We start from the raw sequence: 19,946 nt of genomic DNA, 5'->3' as shown, positions 1-19,946 counted from the left end.
TCGCTGTAGATTTTGTGACTGGGGGAAATAGAGTTGTGGAGTCACAGGGGAAGGACTGTAAAATGCTTAAGAAGGAACTGCAGATGCTGGAAAATCAAAGGTAGACAAAAGTGCTGGAGAAACTCAGCGGGTGCCGCAGCATCTATGGAGCGAAGGAAATGGGCAACATTTCGGGCCGAAACCCTTCTTCAGACCATAAATGCTTCCATTTGCAAACTGGAGGTATTTCTGATGGAAAAATATAATTGATGAATATGTAAAAAGATGGGACAATGGACCTGCGCTTTAAAAACAGATATGGGTCAATATTTTCCTGGTAGGTTCATAAAATGTAATTTCAGAACTCTGATTATTGAGAGCTCTCCCCAGGCATAACCAAGCTTCACCCTAAATATATCTCGTCTGTGCCAAATATACACGGCACTGACAGTTCAGTGAGAAGATCATGAAAGTGAAGGATACAGTGCGGTAAGCAATGACGCAGCTGAATGTTAAATGCATCAGTTCCAATCGGAGCCGATTCCATTACTACCCCGCCTCTGAAAGATAACGTTGCTTCCAAGGTGCCATCTGGATAATCTCTCTCTCCCTCCCCTCCCCCAAATGCACCAAATCAGAGACAGACGAGGAAGAGCAAGGCAGGTCTGTCCCCTTCAATCACTCTAACACGTGACCTGTTATGCACTAACAGACCCAACCCTGAAAATTCACTAGCCAATGTTAACTGCACCATTCAGAAACATTCCATCAGAAACAACATTTTTTTTTTTTAAAGCTTTAAGGTAAGGAAATCATTTAATTTTCTTTCATTGCATCGGTTAAAAGAACAATTATTGCCAAAGAGCTCAATCCGATCACAAAATACAAACTCCATCATCTTTGTCTCCTCTCGGTCTAATTTATGCTCTCAGATAAAGGACTGCAGCAACTGGATCATCAGCCCGAGCCTTCAAGGAACAGATAGCGAGCTGTCTGCTCAGTGTCAATTCTGCTAATTAACCTTAATCAGTGCAATCGGCATTCCATCCTTGTGCGAAAGGAACCATGTAGGGAACAGAAATTATAGAGTGGTTCAGCACAAAAGGCAGTTTGCATCCCATTAAGTATGCAACAGAAGCAATCTCTGTGTAAACATGTTTGAAAATAACACATCATATTTACAGAGCAATTCTGGGATCCTGGGTTTTATAAACAAGCACGAAGTAATAGAATCGGGAAGTTATGTATTCCTGTTGCAAGTAAGAATTTCATTGTTCTGTTGTCAGTACATATGACAATTATACACGGAAGACACAAAATGCTGGTATAACTCAGAGGGTCAGGCAACATCTCTGGTGAAAAGGAATAGGTGAAATTTTGGGTTGGGACCCTTCTTTCATAGAAAATAGACAATAGGTGCAGGAGTAGGCCATTCGGCCCTTCGAGCCTGCACCGCCATTCAATATGATCATGGCTGATCATCCAACTCAGTATCCTGTACCTGCCTTCTCTCCATACCCCCTGATCCCTTTAGCCACAAGGGCCACATCTAACTCCCTCTTAAATATAGCCAATGAACTGTGGCCTCAACTACCTTCTGTGGCAGAAAATTCCAGAGATTCACCACTCTGTGTAAAAAAAGTTTTCCTCATCTCGGTCCTAACAGATTTCCCCCTTATCTTTAAACTGTGACCCCTTGTCCTGGACTTCCCCAACATCGGGAACAATCTTCCTGCATCTAGCCTGTCCAACCCCTTAAGAATTTTGTAAGTTTCTATAAGATCCCCCCTCAATCTTCTAAATTCTAGCGAGTACAAGCCGAGTCTATCCAGTCTTTCTTCATATGAAAGTCCTGACATCCCAGGAATCAGTCTGGTGAACCTTCTCTATGGCAAGAATGACTTTCCTCAGATTAGGAGACCAAAACTGTACGCAAAACGTTTGACCCCAAACATCACATATTCTTTTTCTCCAGTGAGGCAGTCTGGACTGCTGTGTTATTCCAGCATTTTGTGTCTATCTTCAGTGTAAACCAGCATCTGCAATTCCTCCCTAACAATTAAACACTCTTGATTTTTTTTTTTAAATCACTTGTTTGGCCCGGCAGCATTGTTTCTAGTTCTATTCACCATGCTTCAGAAAGATCATCACGTCGTAAGTGATACGAGTAGAATTAGGCCATTTGGCCCATCTAGTCTACTCCGCCATTGAGTCATGTCTGATCTATCTCTCCCTCCTAACCCCATTCTCCTGCCTTCTCCCCATAACCTCTGACACCCGTACTAATCACGAATCTCTGACAAAAATATCCACTGATGGCCTCCACAGCCTTCTGTTGCAAAGAATTCCACAGATTCACCACCCTCTGACTAAAGAAATCTCCTTCCTAAAGGAACGTTCTTTAATTCTGAGGCTATGACCTCTGGTACTAGACTCTCCCACTAGTGTAAACATCCTCTCCATATCCACTCTACCCAAGCCTCTATCCATGTGCTGGCTTTGGAGATTCTTGAGAAAAGGTTTCCTTGAATGCTGAAGGTAGACACAAAATGCTGGAGTAACTCAGCGGACAGGCAGCATCTCTGGAGAGAAGGAATGGGTGACCTTTTGGCTCAAGACCCTTCTTCAGACTTGAATGCTTCCAGATGTTAAAGGTTAAAACTAGATGGGTAATTTGGGGAAACATTGATTGTTCTCCTTAGGGGAAGCCGGGAGAATTGGGAAAAAAAGAGAAATTTGTAAATAAAGCAAAATTCTTTCAACTGCATGCAATGTGGTTAATGTCGGTGGTACACAAAAATGCGGGAGAAACTCAGCGGGTGCAGCAGCATCTATGGAGCGAAGGAGATAGGCATCGTTTTGGGCCGAAACCCTTCTTCAGACTGATAGGGGGACAGATGTCGGCACAGATTGAAGGCGATTGTCACAAAGCTAGAGAAGGGTAAACACTGATTAACGAGTGGTTGGGATTTGGACTCAACAGCAAATTTCAGGAAAGATTTGGGGAAAGTGGAACGCACTGGATGCTGCTTGAAAATAAAACACAGCATAGACTCTGCTGAATGGTTTCTATTTTCTTTGCACAATTTGAGTATAAGTATAGAAACTTACATATAATTAGGCTATTTGGTCCATCAAGTCTTACTCTGCCATTCAATCATGGAATCACATGTTATAACAGTTCCATTATGTTTTCCATGCAGCCAGATACTTCTGTCTTTAGCATCGCATAGACAACCAGTCTTTCCAGCTTTCCAGTTTCAAAGCTGCAACATCTTTCTTGTCACCCTTCCTGAATCCCCTATACTCAAGAATATTGCACAACTAATCCTTAACTTTTCAGGATTTAACTACTAAGGGTAGATAGTTGCAAACTATCTTAGTAGTTTTTCTAACTGGATGGCTAATATGGATAGCTACCATTCTGAGTGATGGCAAGATGGGGAAAGAGCCAAAAACACCCTTTTAATGTCCAAACATTGTCAAGTTACTGTCTCTTATGGAGTCAGAGAATAAATGGACAAATTGCACCCATCTTAAGAAGATACATCTACCTTGCCAAAATTAGCAAGGTGGATAGTCCAGAGAGGATGCATTTTAAGATAAGCTTTGATCACAATCATTGATTCCTACTTGAGTTCTGGAATAGAATCCCAGGATTCCGGTCAGTACAGTGGCGCAGCGGTGAAGCTGCTACCTCACAGCGCCAGAGACCCAGGTTCGATCCTGACTATGGGTGCAGTCTGTGTGTAGTCTCTACGTTTTTCTCCGGGTGCTCTGGTTTCCTCCCACACTCCAAAGACGTACAGGTTAATTAACAGTTGCAAATTGTCCCTAGTGTGTAGGATATTTTTACTGTACGGAGTGATCACTGGTCGGCACAGACTCAGTGGGCCGATGGGCCAGTTTCCACTCTCTGTATCTCTAAAGTCTAGGATTGGAGCATTGCAAATTTGTCTGCCTAAAGAATAAAACGGGGTAGGCGGCTAAACCGTGGCTAACGAGGGAACTCAAGGATAGTGTTAAATCCAAGGAAAAGGCCTATAAATTGGCCAGAGGAAGCAAAAACTGGAGACATTTAGAACAGAGGAGGACAAAGGGGTTAATTGGGGGAGAAAAAAGAGCATGAAAGAAAGCTTGCGGGGAATATAAAAACTGACTCTAAAAGCTTCTTTAGATGTGTAAAAAAGGAAAAGATGGGTGAAGACAAATGTAGGACCCTTACAATGAGAGACCGGTGAGTTCATAATGGGAAACAAGGAAATGGCAGAACAGTTAAATGAGTACTTTGGTTCTGTCTTCACTAAGGAAGACACAAACAATCTTTCAGAAATTCTAGGGGACCAAGGATCTAGTGGGAGGGAGGAACTGAAGGGAATCCACATTAGTTAGGAAATGGTGTTAGGTAAACTGTTGGGCAGATAAATCCGCATGGTCTGCATCCCAGAATACTCAAGGAGGTGGCCCTAGAAATCGTGGATGCATTGGTGATAAGTTTACAATGTTCTCTCGACCCTGGATCAGTTCCTGTGGACTGCAGGGTAGCCAATGTAACCCCACTTTTTAAGAAAGGAGGGAGAGAGAGAACGGGGAATTATAGACCAGTTAGCCTTACATCAGTAGTGGGGAAGATGCTTGAGTTGATTGTTAAAGATTTGGAAAGCAGTGACAGGATCGGTCAAAGTCAGCATGGGTTTATGAAGGGGAAATCATGCTTGACTAATCTCATGGAATTTTTTGAGGATGTAACAAGTAGAATGGATAAGGGTCAGCCTGTGGATGTGGTGTATCCGGAGTTTCAAAAAGCCCTTGACAAGATCCCACACAAGAGATTAGTGTGCAAAATTAGAGCACATGGTATTGGGGGTAGGGTATTGTGATGGATAGAGAACTGGTTGGCAGACAGGAAACAAAGAGTATGAATTAACGGATCTTTTTAACAGGACCAGTAGGTTGCCGTAAGGCTTGGTGCTGGGACCCCAGTAATTTACAATATACATTAACGATTTAGACAAGGGAATTAAATGTGACCTCAAAGTTTACGGATGACACAAAGCTGGAAGGCAGTGTGAGCTGTGATGAGGATGTTATGAGGCTGCAGGGTGACTTGGATAGGTTGGGTGAGTGGGCAGATGTATGGCAGATGCAGTATAATGTGGATAAATGTGAGGTTATCCACTTTGGTGCAAGAACAGGAAGACACATTATTATCTGAATGGTGTTAGATTAGGAAAAGGGGAGGTACAACGAGACCTGGGTGTGCTTGTACATCAGTCACTGAAAGTAAGCATGCAGGTACAGCAGGCAGTGAAGAAAGCTAATGGCATGTTGGCCTTCTTGCGAGAGGATTTGAGTTTAGGAGCAAGGAGGTCCTACTGCAGTTGTACAGGGTACTGGTGAGACCGCACCTAGAGTATTGTGCGCAATTTCAGTCTCCTAATTTGAGGAAGGACATTATTGCTATTGAGGGAGTGCTGTGTAGGTTCACCACGTTAATTCCCGGGATGGCGGGACTGACATATGATGAATATTGTATTCACTGGAACTTAGATGGATGAGGGGGGATCTTATAGAAACATATAAAATTCTTAAAGGAATGGACAGGTTAGATGCAGGAAAAATGTTCCCAATGTTGGGGGTGTCCAAAACCAGGGGTCACAGTATAAGAATAAGGGGTCGGCCATTTAGGACTGAGATGAGGAAAAGCTTTTTCACCCAGAGAGTTGTGAATGTGTGGAATTCTCTGCCACAGAAGGCAGTGGAGGTCAATTCACTGGATGTTTTCAAGAGAGAGTTAGATTTAGCTCTTAGGGCTGAAGGAATCAAGGAATATGGAAAAAAATGATCTTGATTTTAAATGATCAGCCACAATCATATTGAATGGCAGTGCTGGTTCGAAGGGCCAAATGGCCTAGTCCTGCACCTATTTTTCTATGTTCTATGTAAGCCATTCACATAAGGAAACAGATGGATTGATTAACCTATGGTAATCAAATGTAGCAGTGATTACAAAATGATTATGAACCATTACCAAGGACAAAATTAATTTTCACCTGGAGAAAAATGGGTTAATGCAAGGTATTTTTAAAAAGTAGTGTCTGCCCAACCAGATTGATTTCTTTGATGAAATGTTCTGAAGGTTATAAATAGGAACATTGAATAGAAAACAAAATCACACTAGAGGACAAAAAACGCTGGAGTAACTCAGCGGGTCAGCCAGCATGTTTGGAGAACATGGATAGGTGACGTTTCACAGAGTGCTGGAGTAACTCAGCGGGTCAGGCAGCATCTGTGGAGAACATGGATAGGTGACGTTTCACAGAGTGCTGGAGTAACTCAGCAGGTCAGGCAGCATCTGTGGAGAACCTGGATAGGTGACGTTTCACAGAGTGCTGGAGTAACTCAGCAGGTCAGGCAGCATCTGTGGAGAACATGGATAGGTGACGTTTCACAGAGTGCTGGAGTAACTCAGCTGGTCAGGCAGCATCTGTGGAGAACATGGATAGGTGACGTTTCACAGAGTGCTGGAGTAACTCAGCTGGTCAGGCAGCATCTGTGGAGAACATGGATAGGTGACGTTTTGGGTCAGGATCTTCTTCAGATAGGGAAGAAATGGCTGACCCGAATCACACTCAATTTTTACAAATATCTGTTGAGTTTTGGCAAAATACTATGTACAAGGATGTGATGAAGGGTCTCGAAGACGCTGCCTGTCCCACTGAGATACTCCAGCATTTTGTGTCCATTTTCGGTTTAAACCAGCATCTGCAGTTCCTTCCTACATACAATACACAATTCTGGATCTTGAAGATGGCTTTGAGGTGGATCGACAGGCTGATACCAGGGTTGAGGATTTGTTACAAGGGAAGCATGTGAAATTTGAATTGTACTCTTTAGAACGGGCAAGCTGGAGCAAACCTGTAATCAAAATTATTACTGGCTTCAATAAAGCAAGTAGATCGAACGTTTTCTTGAGCCTGAGGTAATGAATATTTAAAAAGTGGTAACATAGAAGCACGAGCTACACCCATGTTGTTGTGATGTAGAATGTAGTAAATGAAAGATGATGGAATTAGACTCCAAAAAGGCTTTCATTAATTTTATGAAGAAATCTAAATTCAAGTTATTAGATTAGTATTGAAGAAAAGAGCTTTCCAAGGTCATGAGGAAATATTAATGTTGAAAAACATAATAAATGATTTAGCTCTTTCAAAGACTTGAAGCAGGTATTGATGGGCTGTGAATGGCCTCCTTCGGTGAGTAAGGGGGAAGAATGGAGCTAAAAGATGTCCGTAGACAGTAGGCACAGGAAAGATTGCTCCGGAGGTGGGTGGGGGGTGTAACACTATCTCCTGGAATAGGAGAGTGGCAAAAGATGAGACACAGCAATGAGGTGAGGAATGAGGGAAGATAGTGGTGGCGAATAACATTAGTAATGTTCTAAATTAGCAATCTGTTGTTACTCATACAATGCATGACTTGATTACATTTAATGTTCCTCAGTGGAAAGGCTCAGTGCAATAATTCATTTTATCATTAGAGTAACAGGAGGAGAAATGGCATATGGAGCTTAATCCTCGAGTTTGTGCGGTGTTGCACTTTGGGAGGTCAAATGTAAGGGGAAAGCCTACAGTTAATGGCAGGACCCTTAACAGGATTGGTGTACAGAAGGATCTTGTGGTTACAAATCTCAAATTGCGGCGTACAGAGGCAAATAAATAAATGATGGGTCTTTGTCCAAAACATTATGGAGGTCACTGTATAAGGAGAGGTCGGACAAGCTTGAATTGTTTTCTCTGGAACGTCGGAGGCTGACAGGAGACCCGATGAAAGTTTATAAAATGATGAGAGGCACAGGTGAGGTAGCCTCTCAGAATCCTTTTCCCAGGGTGGAAGTGTCAAATACTAGAGGGCTTAGCTACAGAGTGGTGGATGCTGGAACATCAGAGTGGTGGATGCTGGAACAGGCGCTGCCAGTGGTGGAGGTAGCATTTGCGGCGTTTGCGATGCTTTTAGATAGGTGCATAAATATGTGAGGCACGGAGGGATATTGATCACATGCAGGCAGAAAGAATTAGTTTAATTTGGCACCAGGTGCAACACACACAATCCATAGAAATACTCAGGAGAAACAAATTAAATTGAAATGCTTACGTATGGATGCAACTTATAAATGAACACAAAGCAAAGAACGGACATATACTTTCATTCACTCACTTTGCCATTGGCTTGTTTTTGGTTATCTTTCGCGGTTGTGGTTTTAGCTACTCGAATCGGAGTGCTGGGCTCAACTTTTCGGTTCAATCTTACCGGCTCGGGTTTTTTCTCTACTGATTTAGCCTAAATGGACAACCAAAAAGGGATGGAAAAATAAACAAACACACAGGCAAATGTAATGAGGGAGAAACTCAAGATAACATGTTCTGAAATGTAATAGAATAAAATGATTAGCCCAGAGTTGTCATTGAAAGTAATATACATATTAATGCACAAAACTGACCTATGTTTTAAGAAATATTGCACACTTTTCACTTCCAAATGATTTGAACTCATTTACGTATAGTCCAAACTATATTTAGTCCTTTGAATTGGAAACAATTAATTGACTTGCTTCTTCTGCCTCTAGAAAACTAACCTGATGATCACTCAACTAGAATAATGAGTCTTCACATTGTTCATCTATTTCCCCACTCTTGTTCACAGAAGCATAGGATGTTATGGAACAAGGGATTTTAGTTGGTTCATCATGTCCATCCCAGCCAAGATTTGAGATTCGTAGGTTTCTCCAGGACTGCTTTTGCAGCTTGTAGTCTTGCTGAGTGCTCGTCACGACTGCTTTCAACTGTAACAAGAGTCTCCATCTCCCCATCTACACTTTGGATGGCGAGATCTTTTCCCCAACTCCCCATCTTCTGCTTCCGTGAACCTACCTCCCAGAGTTATCAATGTATTTGTCAAAAGTCTTTTGCTGCTCACTCAGTCCAAACCTCTCCATTTTGTAAACCTCAATTAAATCTACTCTTAATCTTGCTTCAAAAGGCCAAACAAACGCAACCTCTCCTCACAACTGTTATTTCCCAGTCCACATTTTTATTCACTTCTTGTTCATCTTTTGTCAAGTTTTAAAACTCTCTCATTCCTCAGGGCCACTACTCATTTTGACAACGTTACAAACGTTTCTATTTCCGTCCTTGCTTTCTCTCATTAATTCTTTCAAGGGAATCAAGGGATGCACACTAAAGGAGTTATCAATTATTTGCTTGAATGTTCTGAATTAATTCTTTGTGACTGCCTTCATGGAGGGAATGGTGCCAATGGTGCAGTACATGGTGAACATTAAATCACAAGCCCCTGATGAGATATGTCCAAGGCTATTAAAATAAGTTACATTTGACCATCATTTTCACTCCACACTCTCTACAGGAGCGGCGCCTGGAAATGGACGATTGTTTGAACAAAAGCCATCAGTGGTGGGCAAAGTACTGGAATGAAATAAGAGTGTAAAATGTCATTGATAAAGGCATAGACTAGTTTGAGACAGTCAGCATGGATTGATGTATGGGTAGTACCTGTCTGACCAGGTTCTACGGGGTCAGTCTGGTTGATAAAAGTAAAATTCAACAGGATCCATGGGAGATTAGCAAATCAAAAACTGGCTTGGTAGCAGGAAACAAGGGGAACTGCTGACAGTTGTAACAAAGATGAAAGAACATCCACAGAACTCAGTACTAGATCCCTTGCTGTTTGTAATGTATACTAAAAAATTAAACCAAAATGAAGTTGGGCATGTTAAATACGTTTGGAGTGATAGAAAAACTGGTCTTGCACTTGACATTCGAGTAGAAAAGTATCAAATGGAATTTAATCCAGAAGAGTGCCCAACCATACATACAAAAGATGCGGGGATGCACACAATAAGTGGGGGGGAAATAGAGTGGTGTGAAGGGGAAAAAAAGGACCTTGGATGTCTATTCAGAGACCTTATTGAGAAAAAGCAGGTTCGTCAGATGGTTGAAAAGGCATAAAGTGTAATCTAAAAAAAATATCCGAGGCATTAAATACAAAGATCTATTGAAATTACAAACAAAACAAACAGAAAAATTGTTGGGAATAGCCAGTAGGTCCAGCCATATCTTTTGGGAAGTGACAGTTTCAGTTCAGAGATCCTTTATCAGAACGCAGAGTCAGAAAGTACATATAACGCTAGATGAAGCACAGCTCCAGTACTGTGTGTAAAGGGTCAAGATAGAGCATAAAAGACTTGTTTCCCAGTAACAGGGAAAGTAGGGATATGGGTATAAGGACTAGATGAGAGGCGAGGAAATAAACCTGTTTTTGCAAGTGGATAATAGAGGCTGGAATTGACTTTCTGAAAGTATGGAAGAGGCTTTGTCACATTTAAAATATATAGAGGCATACTTGAAAAGCTATGACAAGGAGGGTTATGGACTGGAAGCTGGGATTGAACTGGATATCTCTTCTGGTATGGACAGGAATTGCCCCTTTTGGAGTCGCAGAAAATCTAAGATTATATCCTCGCTTATCTACTGTCATATCATCTTCCTTACCTTGCCCAGCATGACTCTACAACTTTGCTTATTTTTAAATTGGTTTAGAATTACATTGCAAACAAACTAAATAAAAAACCCTACCAGGGATCTTTTACGGTAAGATTACTAATTAACACGTTTCTCCAAACAACAGTCCTAATATTGATGATAACCCTGTACATTTACCTCCAGGACAGAAAAAAAACAACAATTAACTTTGTACTTATGGTCTTTAACTTTGCTAATACCTTCTGTCAAAAAACTTGGGAGGAGCTCAGAGGATCAGAGAGCATCTCTGGAGAGAAATAAGCAGCAGGCTGTCAATTTCCCCCATAGAAGCTGCCTGATCTGCTGAATACCCCCAGCAGTTTTGTTTTTTATATCACAATTCCAGCATCTCATGGTCTCTTGTGTATCATTGCTAATACTTTCATTTCTTTTTAGAGGCCAATTTACACAATTGGTTACGAAAACCTATCTAGAAACCAGATCTAGCAATAAAATGTAATCTAGCCTTTCATATATGTTGCCTGACAATTTCCCTTCAAAAGCATACAAATCTCCAGAAATAATGCACATCTACAAAGTACTTACTTGATATTTTTTGGGCTATAATTTTCAATAACATACACAAGGAAATAGATGGACTGGAGAAGGAGCAAAGCAGAAGAGAATTGGAAGTAAGCTCCAATTGAAAGAATGTGTAAAATATTAAAAGAGAAAGATAAATAAATTAAACAAAAAAGTGGAAAGAGTATAAAAAAAATTGAAATTATGAATAATGAATATTTGAGACGAGCAGCAAGGCACATATATTTTAGCAACTTCCTATATTACAAAAAAGTTAAATAAACAAACAATTAGTTGTTAGGCATTTTGGGAGATTGCGAGGACACAGAAGGAAATACTTAAATGCAAAGGCTTTTTTTTAATGGGCAAATTAGTACGTTACAGAGTTGAGCTTTGATGGGCAAAGGAAACATTATTTTCCACTGACTGTTTCTCAAACTAAATCTTCAAGGCTCACTTCCGATTTAAATCCTCTACCTTATTGATCAAAATGCGCTTGATTCAAATGACTGCTGTCCATTTACCTTCAAATAGGCAATCATCACCTACCTTTCCCCCTCCAGGCTGATATTTCATGTTATCTGTGGATCCGATTTTGGACTTGATGTTTTTTAGGTCGGGAGCTGGGGCACTAGTTGGCCGAGGTTGCTTTGGAGCGGGTGCTACAGTGGGCTTTGGGGGTGTGCGCGGGATCGGCGCCACTCTCTTAGCCTCAGAAGCAGCTGTTGTCTTCAGAGCCAGCGTTCTAGGTGCCCGTGTGATGTTAGACGATGGAGTTCCTGGACTATTCACACCAAGAGGTGTGCTCGGCGAACTTGGGGTAGTGCCGCTACTCTTAATAGAAGTGGTGGAAGTAGTCTTCGGGCGACCCGTCTCACCTAAGATCAAAACAAAATACACGCTATTTTCTTGACAAATATTAATTGTTTCTACATGATGTTTATTTAGTGATGTGTGAGGAATTGTGAACTTATTTCAAAACAGTGAACAATAACGGGCCAATTGTCGCCATGCCAATAAAGTATAAAACACCCTGCTTTCTCCTGACCCTCAAACAGCCTTTCACCAATAAGTATCCATCTGTTCCTTGAATTGATTCCTTGGCCATGTTATACACTTCTCACATTTAGAATCCCTCCACAAGTTTTGAAACAGGGTTTTCACCTGGCACAGATGATCACTTACATGGAAGAACATTTATTATAAACTGAAGAATGTCCAAAAATAAAGGAGCAGATTTGTGGTCAACGCTTCAACCCACCTCTGGACAGTGAAGTGATCTGAAAGGCATTGCCTTTATCCACATTCATTTTAATGCTTCACTGTGTGAGTGGCACAGCTGGTAGAGCTGCAGTCTCACAGCACCAGAGACCTGGGTTTGATCCTGACCTCGGGTGCTGTCTGTGGGGAGTTTCCATGTTCTCCGTGACTGCATGCGTTTCCTCTGGGTGCTCCAGTTCCCTCCCACACCCCCTGGGTGTGCAGATTTGTAAGTTAATTGACCCTTATTTAAAATAAATTATTCCCCCTAGTTTGTAGAGGGTTTACAAGAAACAAGTATGAATGGGCGATCGATGGCCAACGTGGACTCGATGGGCCAAAGGGTCCATTTCCGTGCTTTATCACTAAACCAAGCTGAACAATTAGATCAGATCTCCAGCACTATCCCTGGTCTTTACCATTTGCTGGATGTAGTAGATGGAAGTTAGACACAAAAAGCTGGAGTAATTCAACGGGACAGGCAGCATCTGTGGAGAGAAGGAATGGGTGACGTTTCGGGTCGAGACCCTTCTTTAGACCAGGTTGGTGCAAAAGATGGGAGGAAATGTATTGGCTTTAGCATTGCTAACGAGTGTGATAGAATGGATCACTACATAGGAATCATGATGGAAAATTGTAGCAGATTTAGATCGAGGCCACAGAAACAGCACATGTGAAATGCATTATCTGCCAAAATGTATTCTCCAACCACATACAAGGAGATTGCCGGTTTAGATGAGGTACTACAGAGGGCAGTTGGTACATATGTAGCTACATCCAAGCAAGAAGGTAAACATAGAAACATAGACAATAGGTGCAGGGATAGGCCATTCGTCCATTCGAACCATTCAATACGATCATGGCTGATCATCCAAAATCAGAAAAACATTCATGAATATTAAAAGAGGGATGATCATGAGTGTGAACATGTGATGTTGGGGAAGAAGAGGGGAGGAGTAATGTGAGGAATGTGAAACACACTTTAACGAAAGAAACAGTAATAAATGAATTTACGTTTACCCAGGGGAGACTTTGCCGACAAAGACTTCCTCATTTCTCCAGATTTTGGTTCAGTTTTGATAGCTGAAAATAAAATGTTTAAAAAGTTATAATAATTGTGAAAGTGGGATGCTAGCTCTAAACTACCCCTAATCTAGCTCTAATTTGGATTTTTCTACGAGACATTCCCGTACTGATCATCAGTTTGGGAGAGACACTGTGTTAGAAACAGCTTGGAATATTAGGTAGACACAAAAAGCTGGAGTAACTCAGAGGGACAGGCAGCATCTCTGGGGAGAAGGAATGGGTGACGTTTCGGGTCGAGACCCATCTTCAGACTTAGATTATTATTATAATAGGTTATTCTTCCTCAATGAAACTGGAAGAAAATTTGTTTTGGACTCCTCAGGTGAGGGCTATTAATATTAGGTGAGGAACTTTTCTCAACTGAGGCAGCCAGTAAATATATCAGAGGTCAAGGTACAGCAGAGCCTAGACGGCAGGAAGCTGTCGTTCAAATACATGTTCGTAAGTGATAGGAGCAGAATTAGGCCATTCTGCCCATCAAGTTTACTCCGCCATTCAATCATGGCTGATCCATCTCTCCCTCCTAACCCCATTCTCCTGCCTTCTCCCCGTAACCGCTGACACCCGTACTAATCAAGAATCTATCTATGCCTTAAAAATATCTTCATTAAATCTTCATACAAGTTCACTCTAACACCATTATGAAAAAATTAATTTTGTCAGATGACTGGTTGGAACAACCAATTAGCAACAGAAAACTAGTTTCCGTTTGCTGAAACTCATCTTGCATACAACCTTTCCAGGTTCCAGGAAGAGGAATCTTACATGCATCTTACATGAACAATTAGAACCTACTACCCATAGGACTAAAATGTGTGCTAGTTAACACACTGCATTGCTTCTAAGGATGAGTCGCACGATTTCTCCTCTCACCTTATACCTGTGTTCACTGGTTCTTGATTCCCCTGCTTTGAGTAAATGACTCTGTGCATATACCATGTTTATACACCTCTATAAGATCACCTCCAATTATATAAAAACATAGTTAACGTACATGTTGGTCTTCTTGGGGTAGAAAGTGTGGTACTTTTCGGAGTTGACCCAGTGGTGGTTGCCGCTTTCTGCAGGGATGTTGTACTGCTCTTAACAGATGTGTTACTGGCTGTTTTAGTGACAGCTGCCGATTGTGGCCTCGATGAAGAGGGCTTCATTGTACCCTTGGCATCAGTTGCCTGTATAAATACAACAACATGGTTTATGGCATCAGTTAGACAGCAACAAAATAAAGAAAAATGCAGCCAACTCCAGTGGTAAGATGGATTTTGAAATAGATACATTTAATTTAGTTTAGTTTAGAGATATAGCTTGGGCACAGGCCCTTTGGCCCTTTGAGCCAGCACCGCCATTCAATGTGATCATGGCTGATCATCCCCAATCAGTGCCCCGTTCCTGCCTTCTCCCCATATCCCCTGACTTCGCTATTTTTAAGAGCCCTATCTAGCTCTCTCTTGAAAGCATCCAGGCATCCAACCGGCCTTACACCTGAGGCAGAGAATTCCACAGACTTTCCTCCCTCAAATTAGGGGACCAAAACTGCACACAATACTCCAGGTGTGGTCTCACTAGGGCTCTGAACAACTGCAGAAGGACCTCTTTGATCCTATATTCGATTCCACTTGTTATAAAGGCCAACATGCCATTCACTTTCTTCACTGCTTGCTGTACCTGCCTTTCTTCATTGCCTGCTGTACCTGCTCACTGCCTGCTGTACTACAGGTACCTCATGTACCTGCTGTACCTCAGGTCACAGGTAGAATGTACAAACTCGTACAAAGTAACCATAGTGTGGATCCAGCCCGGGTCCCTGGCGCGGTAACTCTACCGCTGCGCCACCGTGCCGGAAATTTAATTGTACAGAAATCTATTACATTTCTCAAGCAAATCAAAGTGGTTCATAGACTACTAAACACTTAAGTACAATGAATTTTGAAAATAATTGAAGCAGCCAATTTGCAGGCATTAGCCGAGAAAAACACTAATTAGATAAATGGTAAGGAACAATATTTTTTGTTCCGAAGATTCTACTGAGGAAATGAGACCGGCAACATTGCTCTAGTTAAACGTGAAGAAAGATAAGGGGCACTAAATGCATCGCTGGTGGTGATGGATGAAGGATGAATGTTGCCTTGAATATTGACAACCCCGTTGCTCTACTTCAGATATTGCAGATAAATCTTCACCTTCATGTGAATTCTAGGTCAGGATTCACATGGATGTTAAGATGTTGAAGATTTTCAGAATCCCACGATCACTGTTGGAGATGTTGGATTGGCCTTCTTGAGACTGAGCCAGCGGAAAGCAATTAGTGATAGACACAAAATGCTGGATGACTCCGCGGGACAGGCAGTATTTCTGCATGGAAGGAATGGGTGATGTTTTGGGTCGAGACCCATTCCTTCTATCCAGAGATGCTGCCTGTCCCGCTGAGATACTCCAGTATTCAGTGTCTATCTCTGGTGTAAACTTGCATCTGCAGTTCATTCCTACACAGCCCAGGTGGAGAGCCCGGCTATGTTCTCAGAATCTGCACGGAGCCGGTGGCAGAATTATTTCTCAGACATCTTTAACCTCTCACTACTCCAAATCGGGGTTTTCACCTACTTTAAGAGGACAACTATCATCCTAGTGGCAAAGAAAAACAAGGTAGCATGCCTGAATATCTGCCGCTCAGAGGGTGTGACATCCACCGTCATTAAGTTCTGCAGGAGGCTAGTCGTGCTACACATCAACTCCAGCCTCCAGCTCCCAGCCAGCTGGAATTCGCCTGCCATCACAACAGATCCACGGTGGGTTGAATCTATCATATTATGATCACTGCCTCCTAGGGGCTCCCTTATCAAGTCTGGTTCATTTCACAACAGCAAATCCAAAATTGTCTTTTCTCTAGTGGGCTCGTCCATAGGCTGCTCTAAGAAGAAGCCATCTCGTGGCCATTTTATAAATTCCCTCCCTTGGGTAAACACATTTGCCTTTCTACTGTATATCTCCCATCTTCGACAGGGCAGTACTTTCTGTACTTGCCTGTGCTTACAGATTTAAAATATTTTAAAATGGCTACAACACAGTAACCTGCATGCACACCCCCTGGTAACCTCTTCCACTTACTGTGTTCCCTTGCCTTAAACCAAACACAGAACTGCATGCCCTTGATCTTGCTGCTTACAGATTTAAAATATTTTAAAATGGCTACATTTTTATTACTATCTATTAAATTCTGTACTCAAATGTGTAAACAAATTTGCCTTTCTACCTTCTTCCTGTACTTGCCCAACAATATGTTGTTCAATTGAGAGTTAGATTTAGCTCTTAGGGCTAAAGGAATCAAGGGATATGGGGAAAAAGCAGGAACGGAGTACTGATTTTAGCTGATCAGCCGTGATCATATTGAATGGCAGTACTGGCTCAAGGGGCCGAATGGCCTACTCCAGCACCTATTTTTCTAATTGAACATATATACTTCATTTGTTGAACTAACATACCTCCTCAAAGCTGTAGTAAACCTATATTATCTCAACGTTCTCAAATCTTTCTCTGATCTAAAAGCACTGTACCTAAAATGTTCAGCTGCCAATCCTTTGAACATAGAACAGTGCAGGACAGGAAAGTCATTTTGGCCCACAATGTTTGTGCCAAACATGATGCCGAGATAAACTAATCTCGTCTGTCAGTAAATGATCCATATCCCTCCATATCCATGTGCCCATCTAAAAGCCTCTTAAATGGCACTAACATATCTGCCTCCACCACCACCCCTGGGACCCACCACTCTCTGTGTAAAAATACGTGCTCTCACATTTCCTTTAAAGTTTACCTTTCTTACCTTAAACCCCTCTAGTCATGGAGTCATAGAGTGATACAGTATGGAAACAGGCCCTTCGGCCCAACTTGCCCACACCGACCAACAATGTCCCAGCTACCCTAGTCCCAACTTGCCTGCGCTTGGTCCATAACCCTCCAAACCTGTCCTATCCATGTACATGTCCAACTGTTTCTTAAAAGATGGGATAGTCCCAGCCTCAACTACCTCCTCTGGCAGCTTATTCCATACACCCACCAGACTTTGTGTGAAAAAGGTACCCCTAGGATTCCTATTAAATCTTTTCCCCTTCACCTTGAACCTATGTCTTCTGGTCCTCGATTCCCCTACTCTATGCATCTACCCGATCTATTCCTCTCATGATGTTGTATACCTTTGTAAGATCACCCCTCATCCTCCTGTGCTCCATGGAATAGAGACCCAGCTTAATCAACCTCCCCCATAGCTCACACCCTCTAGTCCTGGCAACATCTGAACCCTTTCAAGCTTGACATTATCTTTCCTATAACATGGTGCCCAGAACTGAACACAATATTCTAAATACGGTGTCTAAATGTGGTGGAATATCAAATAGTCTTTGATATTCCACTCTATACTCCGTAAGAGATTTGGTTGATCCCAGCTGCCTATTCCTCCAACATATGCCTCAATATCCTTCATCAACCAGGTTCACTAATCCAATCAGGCTTGTCCTTTAAGAACATGTTGCCTTGCCCATAAGCAAATGATTATGGAAAATTAGTTGTTTCAAATTCTTGCACTGAATGCTCTGCAAGCTTAGACATTACACTGGACTTGTGAACTGGCTCTAAGGATTTGAACCACTGAAAATCGGTGAATTGACTTCTCAGACGTCTACTCAAAATTTGCCAATCTATATCCTTTCCTAAAATGACTGAAACGATGAAATAGTGATAAAATTGACTGGCATTATCTGCATTATTACCTTCTACTCTAGATGAGTAGGATCACCGTGTCCAGCAGATCCACTTCTTCCAGAAGATGATGCATGTACAAGACTGACAAATTATTGTCCAATTTCATGGACAATGATGTTAATATTATGGACAAATAAGCTAGTTATTCTGCTGCAAACAGAAGTATTCTAGCTGTGCTCAAAAACACAATTCAATCGAGCGTATCAACTCATCAAAAGCACAAATTCCCTATGGACAAGAGGCTTTCTATTTATACTGGTCTCATCAAGACCTGGTCTTCACCAAACCTATTCCTTTTATCCAGGGATGTTGTCTGATCCGCTGAGTTACCCCAGCTTTTTGTGTTTATCTTGGGTTTAAACCAGCATCTGCAGTCCCTTCCTACACTCATGGTCATTCTAATCCTCACTATTCCTTCAACTCTCATCATCCTAAAGTGTTAAGTCTTTAACCTTGGTTTTTATAACATCTCCCCTGGTTCATCCTTCCCTGACTTCAAACTCGGGTCTCAGCATACATCCTCAATCAAAGTCCTGCTTTCCACCATGAGAAAGTCATTAGTCATAAATGGCTGCTTCTGGTATGATTTCCGAAAATTTGCCAATGTATTCCCCTCCGAATTTCTCTTCAAACCATTTTATTCTATCTTCCTCTTTCTAATTATTTGATGCATGTTTTATGTTTCTATGTTTTATATATATTAGTTAATGTTTGATCTATTTTCCTCAATCTGCCCCAATGCCCATCTAAACACTTGATCATGTACAATAAGCTAAAGAGCTAAATGACATTCATAGCCTTTTTGTCATGGGCCATTTAAGATCACAGAAAAGTTCAGCATGGTAGGAAGCCGTACCGTCCACACAGGGTCTCTGCAATGGCCAGCTCACCTGGGATAACAGGTTTCATGAGCTTTTGGCCAAACCAAAATGCTCTCTTTTAAGAAATTCCACTTGTCTTTGTCCTTTTGCACACAAGCATTTGCTTCCAATATAGTTTTGCCAGGTCCTCGCTTCTGCGACTGAAATCAGTCTTCCCCCAACTGAAGACTTTGTCTTATGGACCAATTTTATCCCTTGCCATTATGACCTTGAAACTTATGGAATTATGGTCACTGTTCCCAAAGTATTTCCCCACCAACACTTCAACCTGATCATTTTGATTTTTTTAAGATTTCTAAGATCAAGTATTGCCCCCTCTCTGGTAGACTCCTTACAGTTATAGTTTTGTTTATTGTCAGGTGTACTGAGGTACAGTGGAAAGCTTTTGTTGCGTGCTATCCAGTCAGCAGAAGCACAATATGTGATTACAATCGAGCCATTTGCAGTGTATAGATACATGGTAAGGGAATAACGTTTAGACCAAGGTCGAGCTAGCAAAAGTCTGGATCAAGGTTAGTCCGATGTTCACCAAAGAGGTAGATAGTTGTTCAGCATCTCTAGATCAGGATGTATTCCCAAATTCACAGTCTACCTCATGTGGACCATGCACTATTTAAAATCTGCACTGTCTTTGTAACTGTAACACTACATTCTACAAAGTTCTGGAGGAAGTCAGCGAGTCAGGCAGCATTTGTGGAGGTTACACAAAAAAGCTGGAGAAACTCAGCGGGTGCAGCAGCATCTATGGAGCGAAGGAAATAGGCAACGTTTCGGGCCGCAACGTTGCCTATCTCCTTTGCTCCATAGATGCTGCTGCACCCGCTGAGTTTCTCCAGCTTTTTTGTGTAACCTTCGATCTCCTGCA

The 19,946-nt window shown here is 41.8% G+C and overlaps 1 protein-coding gene across 16 annotated transcripts in view; it reads right to left on the bottom strand.

Annotated features, from left to right (window-relative positions):
* Nucleotides 1-19,946, bottom strand: part of LOC129714874 (microtubule-associated protein 4-like) — a 251,694-nt gene that overhangs the window by 26,222 nt on the left and 205,526 nt on the right. For 15 of the 16 annotated variants that reach the window (XM_055664734.1, XM_055664736.1, XM_055664735.1 and 12 more), the window contains 4 exons: nt 14,440-14,617; nt 13,380-13,442; nt 11,649-11,977; nt 8,197-8,319 (listed from right to left, as the gene is read on the bottom strand). In XM_055664734.1, coding sequence (XP_055520709.1) covers nt 8,197-8,319; nt 11,649-11,977; nt 13,380-13,442; nt 14,440-14,617 — 693 coding nt within the window. The remainder of the gene's footprint in view (nt 1-8,196; nt 8,320-11,648; nt 11,978-13,379; nt 13,443-14,439; nt 14,618-19,946) is intronic. The other variant, XM_055664728.1, reaches the window with a different exon arrangement.

This window comes from Leucoraja erinacea, chromosome 43 (genome assembly GCF_028641065.1).
Source record: "Leucoraja erinacea ecotype New England chromosome 43, Leri_hhj_1, whole genome shotgun sequence".
Classification (NCBI taxonomy): domain Eukaryota; kingdom Metazoa; phylum Chordata; class Chondrichthyes; order Rajiformes; family Rajidae; genus Leucoraja; species Leucoraja erinaceus.
This window is presented reverse-complemented; position numbering and strand designations above follow the sequence as displayed.